The sequence below is a fragment of the Rhinolophus sinicus genome, chromosome 5, assembly GCF_057876585.1.
Source record: "Rhinolophus sinicus isolate RSI-liver-muscle chromosome 5, RSI-T2T, whole genome shotgun sequence".
NCBI classification, from domain to species: Eukaryota; Metazoa; Chordata; class Mammalia; order Chiroptera; family Rhinolophidae; genus Rhinolophus; species Rhinolophus sinicus.
In genome coordinates this window covers 47,802,593-47,819,750 of record NC_142505.1, presented here as the reverse complement: position 1 = coordinate 47,819,750, position 17,158 = coordinate 47,802,593, and the positions used below count along the sequence as shown (strand labels likewise).

The following is a 17,158-nucleotide window of genomic DNA, read 5'->3' as shown; positions in this document are numbered from 1 at the left end:
ACTAACAACGGCAACTAACAACGGCAACTAACAACGGCAACTAACAACGGCAACTAACAACGGCAACTAACAACGGCAACTGGACCTGGAGCTGAGCTGCGCCCTCCACAACTAAGATTGAAAGGACAACAACTTGACTTGTAAACAGTCCTGGAAGTACACACTGTTCCCCAATAAAGTCCTGTTCCCCATCCCCAATAAAATCTTTTTAAAAATAAAAATAAAAACACATATAATTACTCCACCTACTGTGTTTCCCTGAAAATAAGAACTAGCCGGACCATCAGCTGTAATGTGTCTTTTGGAGCAAAAATTAATATAAGACCTGGTATTACATTATATTACATTATAGTATATTATATTATATATCATATCATATCATATCGTATCACAAGACCTGGTCTTATATTAAAATAAGACCATTTTTTTGCTCCAAAAAACGCATTAGAACTGATGGTCCAACTGGGTGTTATTTTGGGGGAAACATGGTTCTTCTTAAAAAAAAAATGACACAAGTCTTTGGCTTACAAATAAAAAGCATAAAGAATAAAACCAAAAACCATGAGAATGAGAATAAGAGGGAAAAAGTCAAGCAGGAGGAGAGTTAAATCAATGACAGCAAGGTAGGGGAAGCTGCAGCAGCACAAAGCTTGGCTCTGAACTTCCTGGCAGCCAGGGTAAAGCAGAAAATGAGCTCATTTGCTTGCTAACAGGAAGCAAATCAGATCATCAGTGATTCTTTCCCCAGCTTTTGGACTCTACAGGGCGTTTACTGAGTGAGTCTTTCTGAAAGGGTCAGAGGAGAAGCTAGTGGGAGGGGGCTCCAGCTGCAGGCTTGCCAAACATATGGGCACACTCTTTCCTGCGCTGCTGCCTCCATCAAGCCTGGCTGGCTGAGGCTGAGTTGCTGTGAGACAAGGGAGCAGCCTTGGGGGCTCTGTCATACTTGTTGTGGGGCTACCTCGAGTACCGAGATGAGAGAGGGGTGCCTCCCCCGTCCTGGACACCACTACCTGGGCTGGGCTATGGAATTTGTACAACAGCACAGGGGTCACGGGGGACTTTCTGGCCCAGGCAGCAGGACGGGTGTCCTCTGTGAACAATTGGAAGTAGGGCCATGTGCTTCACTTCCCAGCCCTGGCCCGTGAGGGGTGGGTACATTGGGCATCGTGACAGACACAGTGCCTTTGTGACAGCTGCCACCCAGAGAATGACCAGGTGCCACAAGGAGTCGTCTTGCCCAACCTGGGGAATATCGGGTAAGGCTTCCTGGAAGTGGCATGATTGGGGTCAGCCCAGTGGACCAGGAGGACAGGTCACCAGGCCGAGAGCCAGGGTTTTGTGCACTGAGTTCAGAGCACGTCCTCGTGACCCACGGCCAGATCCCACCCCTACTGGCGTTCGTGACCCTTCCCAATCGGACTCCAACCTTCTCTAGCCTTGTTGTGTCTCTTGCCGTGACATCGAGCAGAGCTGCCCACTGTTTCCTTCAATGGGGTACCCTCTCCCCGGCATGCACTCAGCCCCTCAGGCAGAGAGAGCAGCAGAGGCAAAGGATTCTGGGACAGGAGGGGTTACGTTTGCAGAACTGGAAGTAGTCAGTGTGTCTGGAATCCAGAAAGAGGGAAAGGGCCTTGTGTGTGGGGTTGATGAAGTTGAGAAGCCATGGGAAGGATTTTTGTCTTTGTCCCAAGAGCAAAGGGTGGGAGATGTCATTTATAGGGTTTTATGCAGGGAGGGATGAACAATTCTGTTCTGGAAGCTCCCCCTGGAAGTGGGAGACCCACAAAGGGCCAGTTGCGATTGTCCAGGTGGGAGAGGCTCTCAGAGCTCCTTCTCCAGGAACCTGTCGGACCCACCCCGAGGACTTAGGGTGGAGCAGGTGGTCACCATGGGGTGTGATTGGAGGATCCCCGGGATCTCCAGCCCAGCTGAAGGTAAACTTGAGACACCCATGAAAACAGGACGTAGTTTAAGCTGTGTGCCCCCATATCCTGGCCCAGAATGTTAGGTTTATCTGCTGAATGGATGAATGGTTGGTGGATGGATGGGTGGATAGTGGGCGGGTGGGTGGATGACCGGATGATTGGAGGGATGGAGGGATGAGTGACATCCACAATTAGCTGCAGGCTGTGTCTGCCCTGGAGCACCCTCTGCTTCTGAGTCATAGAGGGATCTTCAGGCCTGAAGGTCCTGGTAGGAGCTCTTGAGCCAGGACCACTGACTCTTCTCATGACCCTCTTGGACTCTGAAATACACTCAGCCCTTCCCAACTTCTCAGAGCCTCTTTGCTCCAGAGTCAATTCTTGATTTTTTTCCTTCCCTCATTATCATACATTTGACTCCCCAAAGTGCCACCCCAAACAACCCTGTCTTTCAGTTGCATTTCAGGAAGTTGCCTCCCTTGCATCCAGTCCCTCCTTTGAGCTACCTGGGGTCCCAGCTAGTGTGCCCTGGAGCAGGGGCTCAGAGAGGCATGCAGAGGCTGGCGGCGGTCTGGCTTCCACCTTGGCCTTTATTATCGCAGCCCTCCCTTAGGTCCCGCTCTGTGCCCCCGTTCCAGGTGTCAGGTGAGCTGAACCAGCCATCTCAGCAGGAGCTGGTATGTCTACTCAGAACAGGTCAGGGACGATGTAGTCACTGTGGACACCGTCAATCAGCCCTTGGCCATTATTGTGGACGAACCAGCAGGCCACTTTTGTGCCGATGCTGACATCCTTCCTGTAGTCTTTCTGGGAGCCCCTGGAGAAAGGAGAGAGATGCTGTGATAGACAGGATAGGCAAGATGGCTGCTGTGCTCATGGACCCAAGGTTGAAAGAGGGTGTGAAGTTGCCAATTCTAGGAGTCCAGAACTCTTTGGTCAAGAATGAAATTGCATAATTACTCCTTCTAGAGAGCCAAGTTTGGCCTTTACCTGATTAGGAAGGGTCTAGAGGGGGCCAAAATAACAGAGGGAAATGAGGGTCCCCACAAAAGACAAGAGCCTGCTGGGCCGATGTGCATGGGGGGAGAGAGTTCTTTCCTCCTGGCTTGTTACTGGGTAGGATGGGGCCATCAGAGGAGTCCCCTCACCTGGTGACTGTCAGCCGATGGTTCTTCACCACCATTGTGGCTTGTGGCTTTGTGGGGTCGGATCCTGGGTGGATGTCAGACACTTGAAAGTCAAAGGGGTGGAAGAATTGTCCTGGGAATAAAAATATTCACTGTCAGACCCTGCCATCACCCTAGATGACAGAGCCACTGGCCTTCCAGGGTTAAGGCAAAGGCTGAATGGGGTACTGTGTGCTGGGTCCGCGGTGACTAGGACGGCCTTTCACATGGATTTCCCCTTCTGCCATGAAAACAGCCTAAAGCTTGAACATTCCGTACCCAGCAGCCCATGTGTCTGTGCTGACATCCGGTGACTGTCCACCACATAGAAGCCCAGGAAGTCCTGGTGGACGGGGTGTTTCTTCCACACCTGGTGCAGGACAACCACAAAAGTAATCCCGTCTCCAAAGGTGACCACCATGTTCTTCCTCCTGTTGATCATCACGGACAGCCTAGGAGAGAAGAAGGCAGCAAGGAGCCCAGTGGCACCTGAATCAAGGGCAGCTTGGCAGGGCCTTGCTTGTGCATGGCACCTGAGAGCACACAGACTCCAGAGACGGTCTCAGGAGTGACGGAGAAAAGACACCTCGTGCGTGCTGACTATGCCCTCCCTGAGTGGATCCTTGCTCCTCTGTAAGCAGGAAAGGGGGCTGTCCTGGGAATCTGGAGGCCTGGGATCGAGCCCCAGCTCAGCCACTGGCTTCCTGTGTGAATTTCCTCTCTGAGCCTCAGTGTGAGTAAAACTTATGCCCTGCCTACCAGGCTCTGAGCCATCTAAAGACATAGGAGAAGCTGAGTACTTTGAGAAGATACAAATAGGATTATTTTTATGATCAGATTGCCAGGTCCCACTAATGCTTTCGTCCACGCAGTCTTTCCTTCAAGGGCAGCCCTATGAACTGTCCAGCTACCAATTCTGCTTCTGACAGGGGCACCAGAGGTTAGGTGGGGTCCACCATGGTCACCTTCCCTGGGAAGGCAGGGGCTGAACGCCAAGGCCACCAGTTTCTCCTGTGAACTGTATGGATCTTCTGTCCTGAGATTTTTCCAAATTGCTCAGCCCTCCTTAGATCCCCAGACTGTAGCACTCCTCAGAGATCCAGTAGAAGGTCCTTACCCATCCTGCGTGACCTTGACTGTGTCCAGCCAGCTGAAAGTGCTCTTTGCAGCCCCATTCCACAGAGTAATCTTCTCCGGCGTTACCTCAATCCGGAAGTCCATCTGAGTGTTGGCAATGCCCAGTTTGCCAAAGTAAGTCTTTCTGGTCTCGGAGTTAGGGCTTCCTGTCTTGTCACCGATGATCTGCCCATTGACTGTGAAGCCTGCCAGAGGCACGGAGCAGTGAGAGACCAGCTAGACCTTCTGCATCCAGTTGGCCTGTAAGGATGTGCCTGCCCCCTTAGCCAGACGTGCTGAGAAGTAGCAGACTGGGGCCCCCAGTAGAGACCAGAAATTCAGAGCTAACCCTACTTGTTCCTAGACACCCTGGTGGCTAAGGGCCCACATTGTAGGTCTTCCCCTTACCTGGGCCAGGGAGTGTTGTAAATACTATAGTAGAGAAAAACTATTCCCCAGATATAGGCTGTGATCTGCCCTCAGGGCCAGGCCACCCTTAACTCTAACCATTGCACCAACACACTGGCCCTTGGGGGACGTGGTGAGCCCATGGTTCCAGACAGCCCCCTCTAGGATGTAATCTGCATATGAAGATGGGTGTGTTATGGTCAGGCTGAGTGAGGGCCTGGTCTGTGGGCCTTCCCTGGGGGCTCCAGGCCTTCGCAGGAAGAGCTCATGGCCCCCACCTGTAACAGGGTCCTGAATGAGGCGCAGCACTGTGCCTGGTTCCTCGTCAATGTTGAAGCAGATGGCGTCATCTTTCTCCGCGACTTGGATGATGAAGTGGGGGTCTCCGTCCACTGAGGGCACATCAGAGAAGGGGCTGGCTCCCAGAACCTCTCGTTGTTCCAGGAGCCTCCCCTCGCCTCCTGGCCCCTGGGGGATAGGCTCCTCCTAGAGAGGTAGGAGGCCCTGGGCCCTGAGCCTCGCCCTGGGAGCAGCCGGGGAACTCACCATAGTAGTAGGGGTTTGCAGGAGCCTGGTAGCTGTCTGTGGACGCAAAGGGAGAGAGGGCTGAGCTAAACAGCTAAACAAGCAGGCCTGTTTAGAGTTTGGTTCTTGTTCCTCCCCTTCCTGCTCCTTAATGTTCTCAACGTACGCCCCCTATCTCCTCAGGATCCAACCATCCGCCTGTCCCAGAGAGCCGATTCAGAAGAGACTCCAGTGGGGAACCGCACAGGGCCGTGATCTGGCCAGTGGGCCGGGGGCAGCGGCAGTAGCATATACTCACTCAGGTAAGCCATGGAGGGGATCACTGAAAAAAGAAGCCAAAGGGCAGTCATGAGAGGGGTCTAGGGTTCCCTCTGCCCCAACCCCATGCCTTCTGCCTGTCTTGGGGCTACTGGTTCCCAGTGAAACCCCAACCCTGACAGAGGGTAGGAAAGTGACCCTTGGGTTTAGGCTGTAGAGATGGGGGCATGCCCAGGGAACTTCTTTCTAGGGCTGGTGGTATTAAGTTGGTGCAAAAGTAATTGTGGTTATTGCAGTTATTTTTAACTTTTTGAACTGCAATTACTTTTGCACCAGCCTAATAGTATAGAGTGCTGTGAATTCCTGCTCAGGCACTGGAAACAGGCTGCCTGGGCCGAAATCCTGGCTTGGCCACCTGCTGACTGAGCCCTGAAGCAAATACATAACCTCTGTGGCTGTCTTCTCACAGTAAAATGGGAACTTAAGAGCACTCCCTCGAGGGTAAGTGTCTGATATGGGAAACTGCTCATTTTGCAAGTCACAGAATATTCTCATATTGGTTTTCCCTCCTTGGGCAGGGGAAGCCACCCCCATCCAAGCAACAAGGACCATGAGGCTCAGAGAGGGGCACGGCTTGGCCCAGGGTTGCTCATGAGTTGACAGCAGAGCCGAAACCTGAGCCCAGGTGTCCTGCGGGGCCCTTCCTAGTCTGGGCATCCCCAGTGCAATTGTCAAGGTGACCCTGTTTCTCTCTTGACGCCTTCCTGGGACACCCTCCCAGCTGCTGACTGAAGCTCACCTGTTTCCGCAGGCCCTGTGAGGGAGGAAGAGGGAAAATGTGTTAGAAGCCACAGACTGCTGGTGGCAGGACTGATGTGACCAGCTTGCTGCCTGTCCAGCCAGCCCTAGGCTAATGGCCTCCTAGCAGCCAGCTATACTCCCACTGGATACCCCTGGAACCAGGAGCTCCTGGAGGCCAGAGGCCTGGTCTGGACCAGCTCTTTGCCTCCCATGCCTCCCAATGCCAACCCCCAAACCCCACCCCAAGCCCAGTTGCAGGGATACTCAGGGTCCCAGCCTCCAGCTCTCAGGTCTTTTTCCTGTCAAAGTCCCTAGGAGAATGCTCCAGGCCTAACTTAAAGGCTGGAAGTGCTTACTCTTTCCATGTTGCAGTCTATGTTCCTTTGTTGGAAATGACCCTGGGCAGAGGGCCCCTATATTCATATCCCTTTAGAGACTCAGAGGATCCTATGCACCCCACACCCCACTGTATATGCAGGCAGCTTTACTCCCTCCATAATGCCCTCCCCAGTGCCTGGCCAATTTCCCTGGACTTGCTTCTCTTTCATAGGTTTGAGTATCCCCAGCGTGGCCCACCCCTCTTCTGGGTGCCCGAGGCCCAGGTGTTGGAGGAAGGCCTCCACTCTCTGTGCCCACCTTCCCCAGGTTTGTCAGCAATGGCCATCTGGTTCTTATTGTCCTCAGGCTTGGTCACCACCATGGAGGTCAGAGGAGTAACAAAGTGGTACTTGAGGGACAAGTCTAGGGCCTGGGCTGTGAGGTTCTCCTTCTCGTCACCCTGGGCGTTCTTGCTGTGAGGAGCGGCAGGGCAGGAGGTCAGCCTGGAGAACAGCTCCCTGCCTACTTTGCTGCTCTGACTCCCAGCACCAGGCCCAGAGCCCCAGAGGCAGTTCAGGTCCCCTTTCCCCAGGCGGGAGCCCATTAGCACTCAGAAAAAACTGGTTCACCGGCTCCCTGGGACAGATGGATTGGATGTGCTTCCTCTCTGAGGGAGCCTCAGTTTCTCTATGTATAAAATATAAGGGGCTTCAAATGGCTACTACAACAATCACTCATGACGAGTACCCAGCACATGCCAGACCCTGCAGCAGGGGCTAATTCCATCTAAAAGAAGGCTGATGTGGTCCTCTCAAATGGGCCCAGCCTCTGCCCTGTGGGGCTGAGGTATGACCAGCCTTCAGTTGTGTTCAGCCTCATCATCACTGCCCCCAAATGTCAGACTGGGCTCCGCCCCTGGAAAAACATTCGGAAGGGCTTGGTGGAAAACTGGGCAGGGCAGCTGGGGGTGTGCGTGGGTGCACTTCCCGGGGTGTGGCCTAGACTTGCTCCTCTTGGGCAACCCCCAGAGCAGAGCCAGCACAGGGAGGTTTTGGGGCAGTGCCAGGAGCCTGGGATGGGACCCAGCTGTGTGAGGGGTGGGCCAGGGTCACCGTTTCTCCAGCAGCTGCTCAATGGTGAGATAGGCCCAGAGCCGCTCGATGTAGTTCCCAAAAATGTAGTCCTGCTCCTTCAGGGCCTTTTCCATCTCCTTCATGTCCACCTCCTCTGTGAAGGTCAGGTCGTTGACGGCCTGGGCAGGGGTAGGAGAATATGCGAGGCTTGAGGGCTGCAGGCCTGGAGCCCGTGGGCCCGGTTCAGGGCTGCACTGCTGGACCATCCGCCAGGTGGCCAGAGCCCCGTCGGTGCCTACCCCACACGCCCGCATACATCCAGACGCTGGCCCGCTTACCCCATGACCCTTCACATCTGCCTTAAAGTTGTTCATGTCCTCATCCACCAGACGCCCGGCCACCACGATCTCAGAGCCATCATAGAAGTGCTTGTAAGCGTTCTGGGTGAGGTCCAAGATGGCATTCTCGGGGTATTCCACCTCCACACCTGTCAGCAGCGGGTTGGCCACCTCCTCATAGAAGCCCTGGAGTCCAAATGAGTGCCCTGGTCATCTCAGGCCACCAGGGCAGGTGGGCATGGAGAGGACAGAGTGGGTGCGCTCCCACTGACACTTCCAAAGGTTGATGAGTCCCGCAGGCTGGGCCAGGCCTGGGTCCTGGTCTCCACTGCTACACGTCCCTGCCTGTCTGTGCCCTTCAGTATGTGGGAGCCCTCCCTGTCCCCCTAGGCAGAGACTCGGAAGAATAAAAGAGGTAAGGACAGAATCTTGGCACATAGAGAGTTCTCAAGCAATGTTTGTTTGAATGAAAGGAAGAAGGAGAGAAGGGAAGTCTGACTAGAAAAGGAGATATGGGGGGGAACTGCCGGGAATGAAGGCACAGGAGGTCCACGGCAGAGGTGGAAACACATTAGAACACACACCTGTGATGGGAAGAGTGGGGTTGCCTGATTTAGCAAATGAAAAGACAGGACATGTCGCTAAATTAGAATGTCAGGTAAACAAGAAGTTCATTTTTATTATAAGTACGTCTGTTATGGGATGAATTGTGTACCCTAAAATACTTAGGTGAAATTCCTTACCCTCAGTACCTCAAGGTATGACCAAATTTGGGGGTAGGGTCTTTACAGAGGTCACCAAATTAAAGTGAGGTCATTGGGGTGGGCCCCAATCCAATATGACTGGTGTCCTTATGAAAAGGGGAAATTTGGACCCAGAGACAGACACACAGGGAAGATGATGTGAGGAAACGGGGAGAAGACGGCCATCTACAAGCAAAGGAGAGAGGCCTGAAAGAGGCTTCCTTCACAACCCTCAGAAGGAACCACGCCAGTCAGCACCTTGATCTTGGACTTCGAGCCTCCAGAACTGGGGGACAGTCAATGTCTGTTGTTTAAGCCACTCAGTTCGTAGCACTTTGTTATGGCAGCCCTAGCAAACTAATTCAGTGTCCTATGCAATATTTAGGTCATTCTTATAGTAAAAAATTACTAGTTTTTTTAATCAGAAATTCCTATTTAACCGATGTCCTTTATTTGATCTGGCAATCCTATGAAGGAAGCAGGTGTGTTCTGTGTAGTCTGAGGACAAAATCAGAACCGTTAGTGATGGGAAAGAACTAACCAGATGTAGATTTCAACCTTAGAGGAAAATAAATTCTTTCTAATAAGTGAAATTGTCACACGATGGAACAGCTTCCTGAGGAAGGAGTGAGCTCGTCATCCCTGGAGGCATGCAAGACAAGGCATACCTGCAACTGCAAGTTGGCATCAGAATCCTCATAAATGCGCCGGGCAAACCCATGATTCTCCAGGGCCATGCTTTCCAGGAAGTTATAATTCAGGTTGTTCCCAAAGCCCAAGTTATATAAGGGGAACTTGCCCCCAATGGCGTTCCGTACATTCTCCTGGATTTTGGGGGGGCTGCTTTCACCTGCAGGAGAAAGCGGTGGTCACACTCTAGCCACAGCCCTGACACCTGTCTGGAGCAGCTCTGTCTGAAGAGATTTGACTCCTGCACGAGCAGAGCTCATGGCCACGAGCCCTTGTGGTGGCAGAGGGTGGGGAGCCCTGGCAGGGGGAGGCAGGGCCCTGCCCCTGGGGCTCACAGGCTGTGGGGTCCCTGGGGAGAGCTGCCCAAGGTCTTGCAGCAAACAGGCTACAGAGCCCGGAGCGGCAGCCGGGCACTCCGGCGCTGCGTCAGCACGGGCGCCGCCTCACCAACGTTGGCATCCCCGTCGGTCAGCATGATGACGATGGAGGTGCTCCTCTCCGGGACTCTGTGCTCCTCCCGGGCTTTGTTCAGCATGCTGATGCCTCTCAGCAGCCCGTCGTTGATGTTGGTCACTGGCACACAGACAGACAGCACCGTGGGAGGGGGCCGGCAGGGGCCGGGATGAAGGAGGTTGGGACAGCAGGCCCTGCTCATGTGCCCCGGGACGCAGTGGGACTTGCTCAATACTGACTAGTGAGTGAAGAATGAACGATTCAGTCTTTCAAAAGGGGATACAAAGACTGAACTCTCAGGGTTGCCGGAAGGATAGGAGCACATGGTGACTGTAAAAGCAATTTGGAAAACAGTCAGATGCACACCCAGCACCTCACTGGGAGGAGAACGGCAGTAAAGACATCATTTGTGATTTTTCATAAGAAACAGCCAGCGATATGGGTTCTCTGTTGCCTGATCTTGGTGGGATTTGTGGGGCACTAGGATCATGGCTTGGAAACAGAAACTGGGTTTTCCTAAACCACAGAGAAAACACCCTGATATCAAGCCTAAGGACCCCCATACCCCAACTCCCGCCTCTACCCCAGGCAGGGTCTGCAGGGCCTGGGCCAGCAGTCTGTGCCCCAAGGAAGAGGGAAACAGGCTGCACAGGCACAGAGGGAACAGTGGGAGCCCCTGCTCTCCCCTCTGTTCTTACTTCCTTGAACTTGAATATTCCTCACAAACACTCTGGCCTCCTGGATGTTCTCAGGTGTCGCTTGAACTAAATTCTCTTTCCAAGTGGTCACATCTCCACTGAACAGGATGAAATTCAGGAAGTCATCCTCTTTCACATCATCCAAGATTTTGAGGAGGGCATCCTTTGTCTGGGAAAGAGAAAGACAAACAGTCAAGAAGCTGGGAGAGGGAGCAGCAGACAGCCCTGTGTCTTCCCAGCCCTGTGGGTGGTGGGGCCTATGCTGTCTGCAAAAAAAGGTGGCAGATGCTTTGTGCCATTTTTAAAATCCTTTCCCCACCCTCCTCTTTCCCTGGAAGTATCAGCTCTGTCCACTTAAAAAAAAAAAATCTCTCTCCCCCTCGCATCCGTCACCCCGACTTGCACAGAGGAGGAGAGTACCTGCTCCATTTTCCGACCCTGCATGGAGCCGCTGACGTCAATCACGAAGACTATGTTCTTAGGCACCACGGGAAGGCCTTGAGGTGCAAAGAAGTGCACAAAGTAGCCATTGACGACCTGGAAAGGGGCAAGAGAGACTGGAGGCCCGTATCCTTTTAGCAACCTCACGTTGGTTACTCTTACAAATAGAAGCAGACTTCGCAGCCCAAGAAGATGTCTGTTTCCACCCTCCAGGGGAGGCCACACAGGCTCTGGGCTGCCTGCCATGCCCATGCTCTGCAGGAAACTTGGCCTTGGGCTGAGGCTCTAGGGTGACAACACTGGGCAATTGTAGCCCCTCCCACACCAGCCCTTACTCCACCTTGATTGGGAATCACAGCCTGATGGAGCCAGTTGGGAGGTACCTGCACGTTGGCTGGAGACTCTCTGTTCACGTCGTAGATGATGGTGAACTCTCCGTTGATGAGGGAGTCTGAACAGGTAGGGCATGAACGCTGTTGATCCAAGCTGGGCTTGAAAGACACATGGCCCTGAGGGAGGGAGATTAAGGGACTTGCTTAGCTTGGCCAGGGCCTGCCTGTTGCAGACCTCAGGCCAGGGGATGTCCTGGTGAGCCAGGAGCTGCCCTCATAGGGAGGAGCCCGGAGGTGGGCACCTGGGCAGTCCTGCCACCATCTGGCTTACACGGGCCTTTCTGAATACCTCTCTCCCCGGGGAGATCAGGGCGCCCTGAAGGGCAAGGGCATTGTCTGATTCAGCCTTTCTCTGTCCCTGTTCAGTGGGCCCCACAAGTCCTGTAGCTCAGCCTACTTGGCACTTAGCACTGAGAAGTCAGGGAGGGGAGTTTTGCACTATGAAAGGGAACTTCATGTTGGGTGGTAGTGCATGTGTTGGTGCCAAGAGGAGGGGTTGGGGAAGGAAGCAGAGCAGGGAAGTGGGAGAGGCTCCAGGGCAGGGGCGTGGCCCTGCAGAAGCCAGCAGCCCTCTGAGTGTGCTCCTCGGACCGGACCACACTGGAAGCCCTGATTAACTGAGGTTTGCTGTCCATGTAAACATTTATGCATCCACTGCCCACAACCAGCAAGACCGTGGAATAGCTGGGGGCTTTGGGGACTAGAGCCAACCACCAGCACCAAGAAGGAAGTTCCCTTTCATCTTCTGCTCCTCAGTGTAGAGTCAGTAGATCTAAATGGTCCCTCTGGCCTCAGTCTCCTTATCTGTAAAGCAGGGACAGTAAGTAACCTGCCCTGCTTAGGTAGAATGAGACCCGGCTTTTTAAATGGTTCCCCTGTCCCTCCCGTACAGTTGACACCCCAGTTTCTCTGGTGGGTCATCACCAGCAAGCAGCCCTCTGCCTTCAGCATCCTCACTCCTGACCCAGGTGGCCAGGGAGGCAGTGATGGTTGCAGATTTATCCCCCTGCCCCTCATATACATACACACACACACTTGCATCAGCCAAGCCCTGGGGCTCAGTGTGGTCCTGCTAGGGTCTGTGTTCCTGCCCCTGCCCCCCAGGCCTGAGAGGCATCTACACCACCTTTTTCCCCGAGAAAGACTTGGTGAGGGCACTGCCCAGGACGTCATTGGTGATGAACGAGGCCTTAGCGTCCAGTGTACTGATGCCCTGGGGCTCAAAGATGTCTGCCTCGATCTGAAATGTCCAAAGGTAAGGAGGTGTCACTCAGTGGTGCAGAGGCCAGCATCCAGGACAGGCCGAGGGAAGGAGTGGGTCAGTGCAGGGACCAGAGTTTGCCAAACTCCCCTCCCGGGTCCAGAGCCAGCAGCCATGGTCCAGCGACAGCTCTGTGATGGCCACACCTGGTGTCTCCCACCAAGAAAATGACCAAAAGGGCTGTCAGTGGTACTCTGACCCCACATCTCTCCCATAAATGGTGTCCAAATTCCACCACCAAAGAGTTTCCTTTGGCTTTCAGCTCTGACGTGGGTAAAATACCCACATAACCAGTTATAAGCTCTCCAGAGACGCTTTGTCATGTTGTCCCAAGGGCCCAGCACCTAAGGATGGCAGTGAGTCCAGCCCAGCCCCCTTCCCTTGGCCCAGGTGCTGTGGCCAGAACCACTGTAACTCTCCCAAGCTTCCTCAGCCGAGTGGTGGGGCCTGGACTTCTGCGTTCTGGCCCCTGCTCTGGGCTCTGCCCCAGTGACCTTCCCCCAGCTCACACCCTCGTCCACAGTTTCAGCGGGAGCTGCAGGGGCGCTTCATTACCTCAAAGTGCTCCACCAGTTGCTTGGGCTGGACCTTGAGGTACATCTCATACTGGCCCTTGTGTCTCTTCAGCAGCTCCTCATAGGTGAGCTCAAAGGTGACCCTGCTGCCTGCAGCTACGTTGACCGAGACTGTGAATTTCTCCAGCTTCCTCCCGGAAGCCCTGAATGGGGGTGCAAGACAATGTCTGCCCCCACAGACGGCACAGCCCCTCAAGTCCCAGGCCTTGGATTCGAGTCCCAGCCCCTTGGGGAAGACACTGTCCCACTCTAAGCCTCAGTTGAAAATGGGAGAATATAGTGAGAATTACAGGCACATTTTGCAATAATCATAGTAATAACAACAATAATAACCATTGCTGCTATAATTGTTTTCGCATCCTTTGAAGCACAGATGTTCTCCCCAAAGCCTGGGGTCCATACTCACTTGACCAAGCCAGCGGTCTTGCCCTGGGACACAGCCTTTTCATATTGCTTCTTGGCGACTTCCTTCTCCTTGACATTCCCAGGGTAGGTAACACCGTCGATGGTCCTGCAGGGAAAGGAAGTTGGGCGGGGCTCAAGCTGGGCCAGACTCCGCCCCCCAACCCAGCCCAGAGCCAGCAGCCATGAGGACACCCACAAGGTGAAGTTGGTGATGAAGGCTGTCTTGGGAAGCTCTACATCAAAGGAAACCTCCTTGGCGGTGTTTGCCCGGTTGATGGCCTTCGTGGTGACGACATTGTGAGCAAAGCGGGAGGTCACCTTGCAGCTGATCTTGGTGCTATGGATCTCAATGTCATCAGCCTGTGGAAGCAGAAGTGGGAGTGGAGATAACAGTGCTGACCTGCCAGCTGTGCCACTGGGAAGCCAGGTCTGCCACCTGGCCATTCCCCTCCCAAGGTCCCTTTCCAGATTCCAAAGCCCCTGCCTGGTAAGTGACCCCTCCACTGTCCCAGTCACCCGTGTTGGAAGCCTGGGTGGAGTCCTCCATCCCCATATCCAGGCGCCCACCACGGTTCTGATGGTGGGCACCTGGGCAGTCCTTCTGCCTTCGGGCATGTGCCGACCTTTCTGAGCACCTCTCTCCCCTAGGAGATCAGGGGTTTCTTGGGGGGTAGGGGCTTTGTCTGATGCAGGCCTTTGTTTCTCCCTGTTCACTGGGCCCACAAGTTCCTGAGCTCAGCCTACCTCGTTGCTCAGCAGCAAGAAGTCATTTAGGGAGCGGAGTTTTAAACCATGAAAAGGAACTTCATGTTATGCCAAGAGGAGCGGGAGGCGGGAGGGAGCAGAGGAAGGGGGGGAGGGGACCCTGCTCTGCCTCCTTAACCCTGTAATCTTTCCATGCAGCTGTAGCCAGTGACATTTTGTAAAACCCCAAATCTGACCCTGCCTCCCTCCCACTAAAGCCTTCCCATACTCCCCATCACCCTCAGGGTAGTGTTCCCACGGCTCTGAGAGCCTCCAGGCAGGCTCTACCTCCTCCACTCCACCTGCTCCAGCCAAGCCAGGACCCACCAGGGTCAGCGGCCTGTCCTGCTCACCTTTCACACCTCCACTTAGAATGATCACATTCACGCACTCTACCCAGTTGTGTCGTTTGGTAATTTCCCGATTCTGTCTCCCAAATAGGTACTCATTTCCTGTGTCGAAGGGGTGTGTGGGGCGGGCCTTCATGCCCTCAATACCCTCTTTCCCATGGGGTGGGGGTGGACCGAGGGAGGCTCTAGGGAGATGTCTGGCTTAAATATGGATATATAAAGATGCTTCGTGAGGGTGTGATGGGACCATTCACGTGTGTCCCCAGCCCAGCTTGGTACTGGCAAGTGCCTGGTGTTTGTGGAAGGAAGGCCTGGTGGAATGGCTGTCGTCCTGAGTGGCATCTGGTGAGGTTCCGAGGGGCATGGTTCTAGGGCACTTTTTCCCGGGCATCTTGAGTCGCATGGGAGTCTGCCAGGGCAGGGGACCGTGAGCTGTTTGCCAGCTGTGAGGGACCTGCGGTTGTGCAACCGTCTCCATCCTGCTCTACCCCACCCTGCCCCATCCCTGGTGAAAGTCCTCACCCGTTCCGGGAGGCTCCGTTTCTGCAAAAACAAAGACAAACATAGAGGTCAGGCTGAGGCAAAGGCCACTTAGTCGGGGCCAGAGTGAGGCCAGGGTGACCCCCACACCTTGAGGGGCCTCTGGACATAGGACCCACCCGGAGCCACATGCCAGAGTAGGAAGGGGAAACTAAGGTCTGGAGGGCAGGTCTCCAGACTACCCAGGGGAGCAACTCTGGGTACCCTCCCTGCCCCACATACCCCGACTCACTCTGCCTTACCCTGCACTCCAGGCCCCTGAGGCCTCCTCTCAGAACACCTCGCCACCACTGCACCCCACAGGGCTCAGCTCAGCCCTTCTTAGAGGCTTCTGCCCTTTTCTCAGACGTGGACCTTCATAGGTTTACAGTGAGGTGAGCATTTCCTGATATATCACCCATTTCACAGGTGGGGAAGCAGAGGTGCAGGGAGATTTAAGAGCCTTGCTCAGGGTTAGATGGCAGCTTTGGAGCCCAGTTCTCCTAACACCCAGCCCTGTCCCCTGCAGCTCACTACTGCCCAACCCTCTCCCTCCCCCTCACCCTGTAGAGGACCGCCCAGGCTGGTACCTCTGCTGGTGTGACGACCGGGATGGTGAATAGGGGACAGATTTACCTCAAGCAGCCGGGAGGGACTTCTTGGAAAGCCAGGGACCACCAAGCCGGAGAGCAGGGCCAAGATGATGCAGGGCCATTGAACAGACGCCATCACTGAGCACGCAGGCCTGACTTGCTGTCTTTATATGAGCCAGCTGACCAGTTGGGTCAGTGACCTGCAGTGCAGGGTGGGAGGATCAGGGGCGGAGGCTGTCTGGGAAGCTGGGGCGTGGGTGGAATAACGGGACTTGGATCTGCCTGGACCAAGGGGGCCCAGTGGGTATTGTCAACAGTGTTGGGACTTTACTCCCAGTGGCTGGGGGACATGGAGAGAGCAGAAACTGTGCTGGCAAAGGAGCCCTGGGACTCCCTGGGTGGGGGCGATAGTGACAGGATGTGGAGTCACATTTAAAGCAAATGGCATCGTTCAGCATCATTGCCTCTTCCCCACACCACTGACATGGCCTCTGGATCGCAGCCACCCCCTTCTCCAGGAAGCCAGGGCACAGAACCAGATCCATCACTCTTAAGGCTCTGACCTCCATGGCTGAAGCCCTTGCTCATTATCCTTCTATGGATCTCGTGGCCCCAGGGAAAGGACAAACCCCAAGTCCTGTGATCCAGCTCTCTCTGCAATCTGGCTCCAACTTGCTTTTCTGAATTTCCTCTCTTCCCACTGGCGTGCCCTCCCCTTCTCTGCACCTCGCATCTCTCATCTCTGCCAGCTCCAGTACCCTCCTTCCTCTTTCATCCCCTAGCTCACCACAGGTAGCCCTGCTCCATCGTTACCCAGTGTTGAAGTTTGCACATTCACGACTGTGCAAACCACTTCTAGACTCCAGACTTCTGCAGGGCCAGGCCATGTCACATTCATCCTTGCATTCCCAAGGCCTGGCCAAGGACTCAGCAGCCTCGACCTCTTAAAGAGTCATTCTCCAAAAGTCTCCAGTGAGGCTGGAGTGCTGGCCTCCAGGACAATGGGAGCTGCAGCGGCAGGGTCTGGTCCCCTTCTCCTCAGGACTGGGAACTCCTGGGTCCCACCAGGACCCTGCCAGCCCCTGAACCTCCCAGAGTGGTAACCATGTACCTGCCATACCCATGCCCTTCTGAGCAAAGTGACCTCTGAATCAGCCACTACTCAGTGGAGTTGGTGAGGAAGCTAATGTATGGATTCTGTCATGGCCGTGGCTGAAAGCTCTGCACCTGACTGTGAGATGTACAGAGAGAACTGACTGCTAGGAACAAAGAGGCAGTGAGAAACTGCCTCATCTCCAAATACTTGGAATTTTATAAGAGGGACAACTCGAAATAAGAATTCTAAGGCTGCTCAAGAGGCCCCTGA

General features: G+C 54.3%; 1 protein-coding gene and 1 long non-coding RNA gene across 3 annotated transcripts in view; one reads left to right on the top strand and one right to left on the bottom strand.

Moving 5' to 3' along the window:
• Positions 1 to 2,495: 2,495 nt before the first annotated feature.
• ITIH3 (inter-alpha-trypsin inhibitor heavy chain 3) lies at positions 2,496 to 15,936 on the bottom strand. 2 transcript variants are annotated; one of them, XM_019724293.3, is made up of 22 exons: positions 15,836 to 15,936; positions 15,203 to 15,223; positions 13,783 to 13,946; positions 13,588 to 13,692; positions 13,162 to 13,324; positions 12,472 to 12,585; positions 11,337 to 11,462; positions 10,933 to 11,049; positions 10,513 to 10,681; positions 9,809 to 9,934; positions 9,340 to 9,521; positions 7,929 to 8,114; positions 7,630 to 7,769; positions 6,836 to 6,990; positions 6,198 to 6,212; positions 5,439 to 5,462; positions 5,162 to 5,197; positions 4,894 to 5,007; positions 4,209 to 4,413; positions 3,371 to 3,543; positions 3,074 to 3,185; positions 2,496 to 2,742 (listed from the first exon to the last, which is right to left on the bottom strand). In XM_019724293.3, exons 1-22 carry the CDS (start codon positions 15,926 to 15,928, stop codon positions 2,613 to 2,615), a joined length of 2,670 nt encoding a protein of 889 aa, XP_019579852.3. In that variant the 5' UTR covers positions 15,929 to 15,936; the 3' UTR covers positions 2,496 to 2,612. The 2 variants fall into 2 exon arrangements, with proteins under 2 accessions (XP_019579852.3, XP_019579853.3); XM_019724294.3 differs by lacking the exon at positions 15,203 to 15,223.
• LOC148758244 (uncharacterized) overlaps positions 13,946 to 17,158 on the top strand; it is a 6,206-nt gene continuing 2,993 nt past the window's right edge. Inside the window, exon 1 of the long non-coding RNA XR_016021305.1 lies at positions 13,946 to 14,073. This is a non-coding gene — a long non-coding RNA (uncharacterized LOC148758244). The remainder of the gene's footprint in view (positions 14,074 to 17,158) is intronic.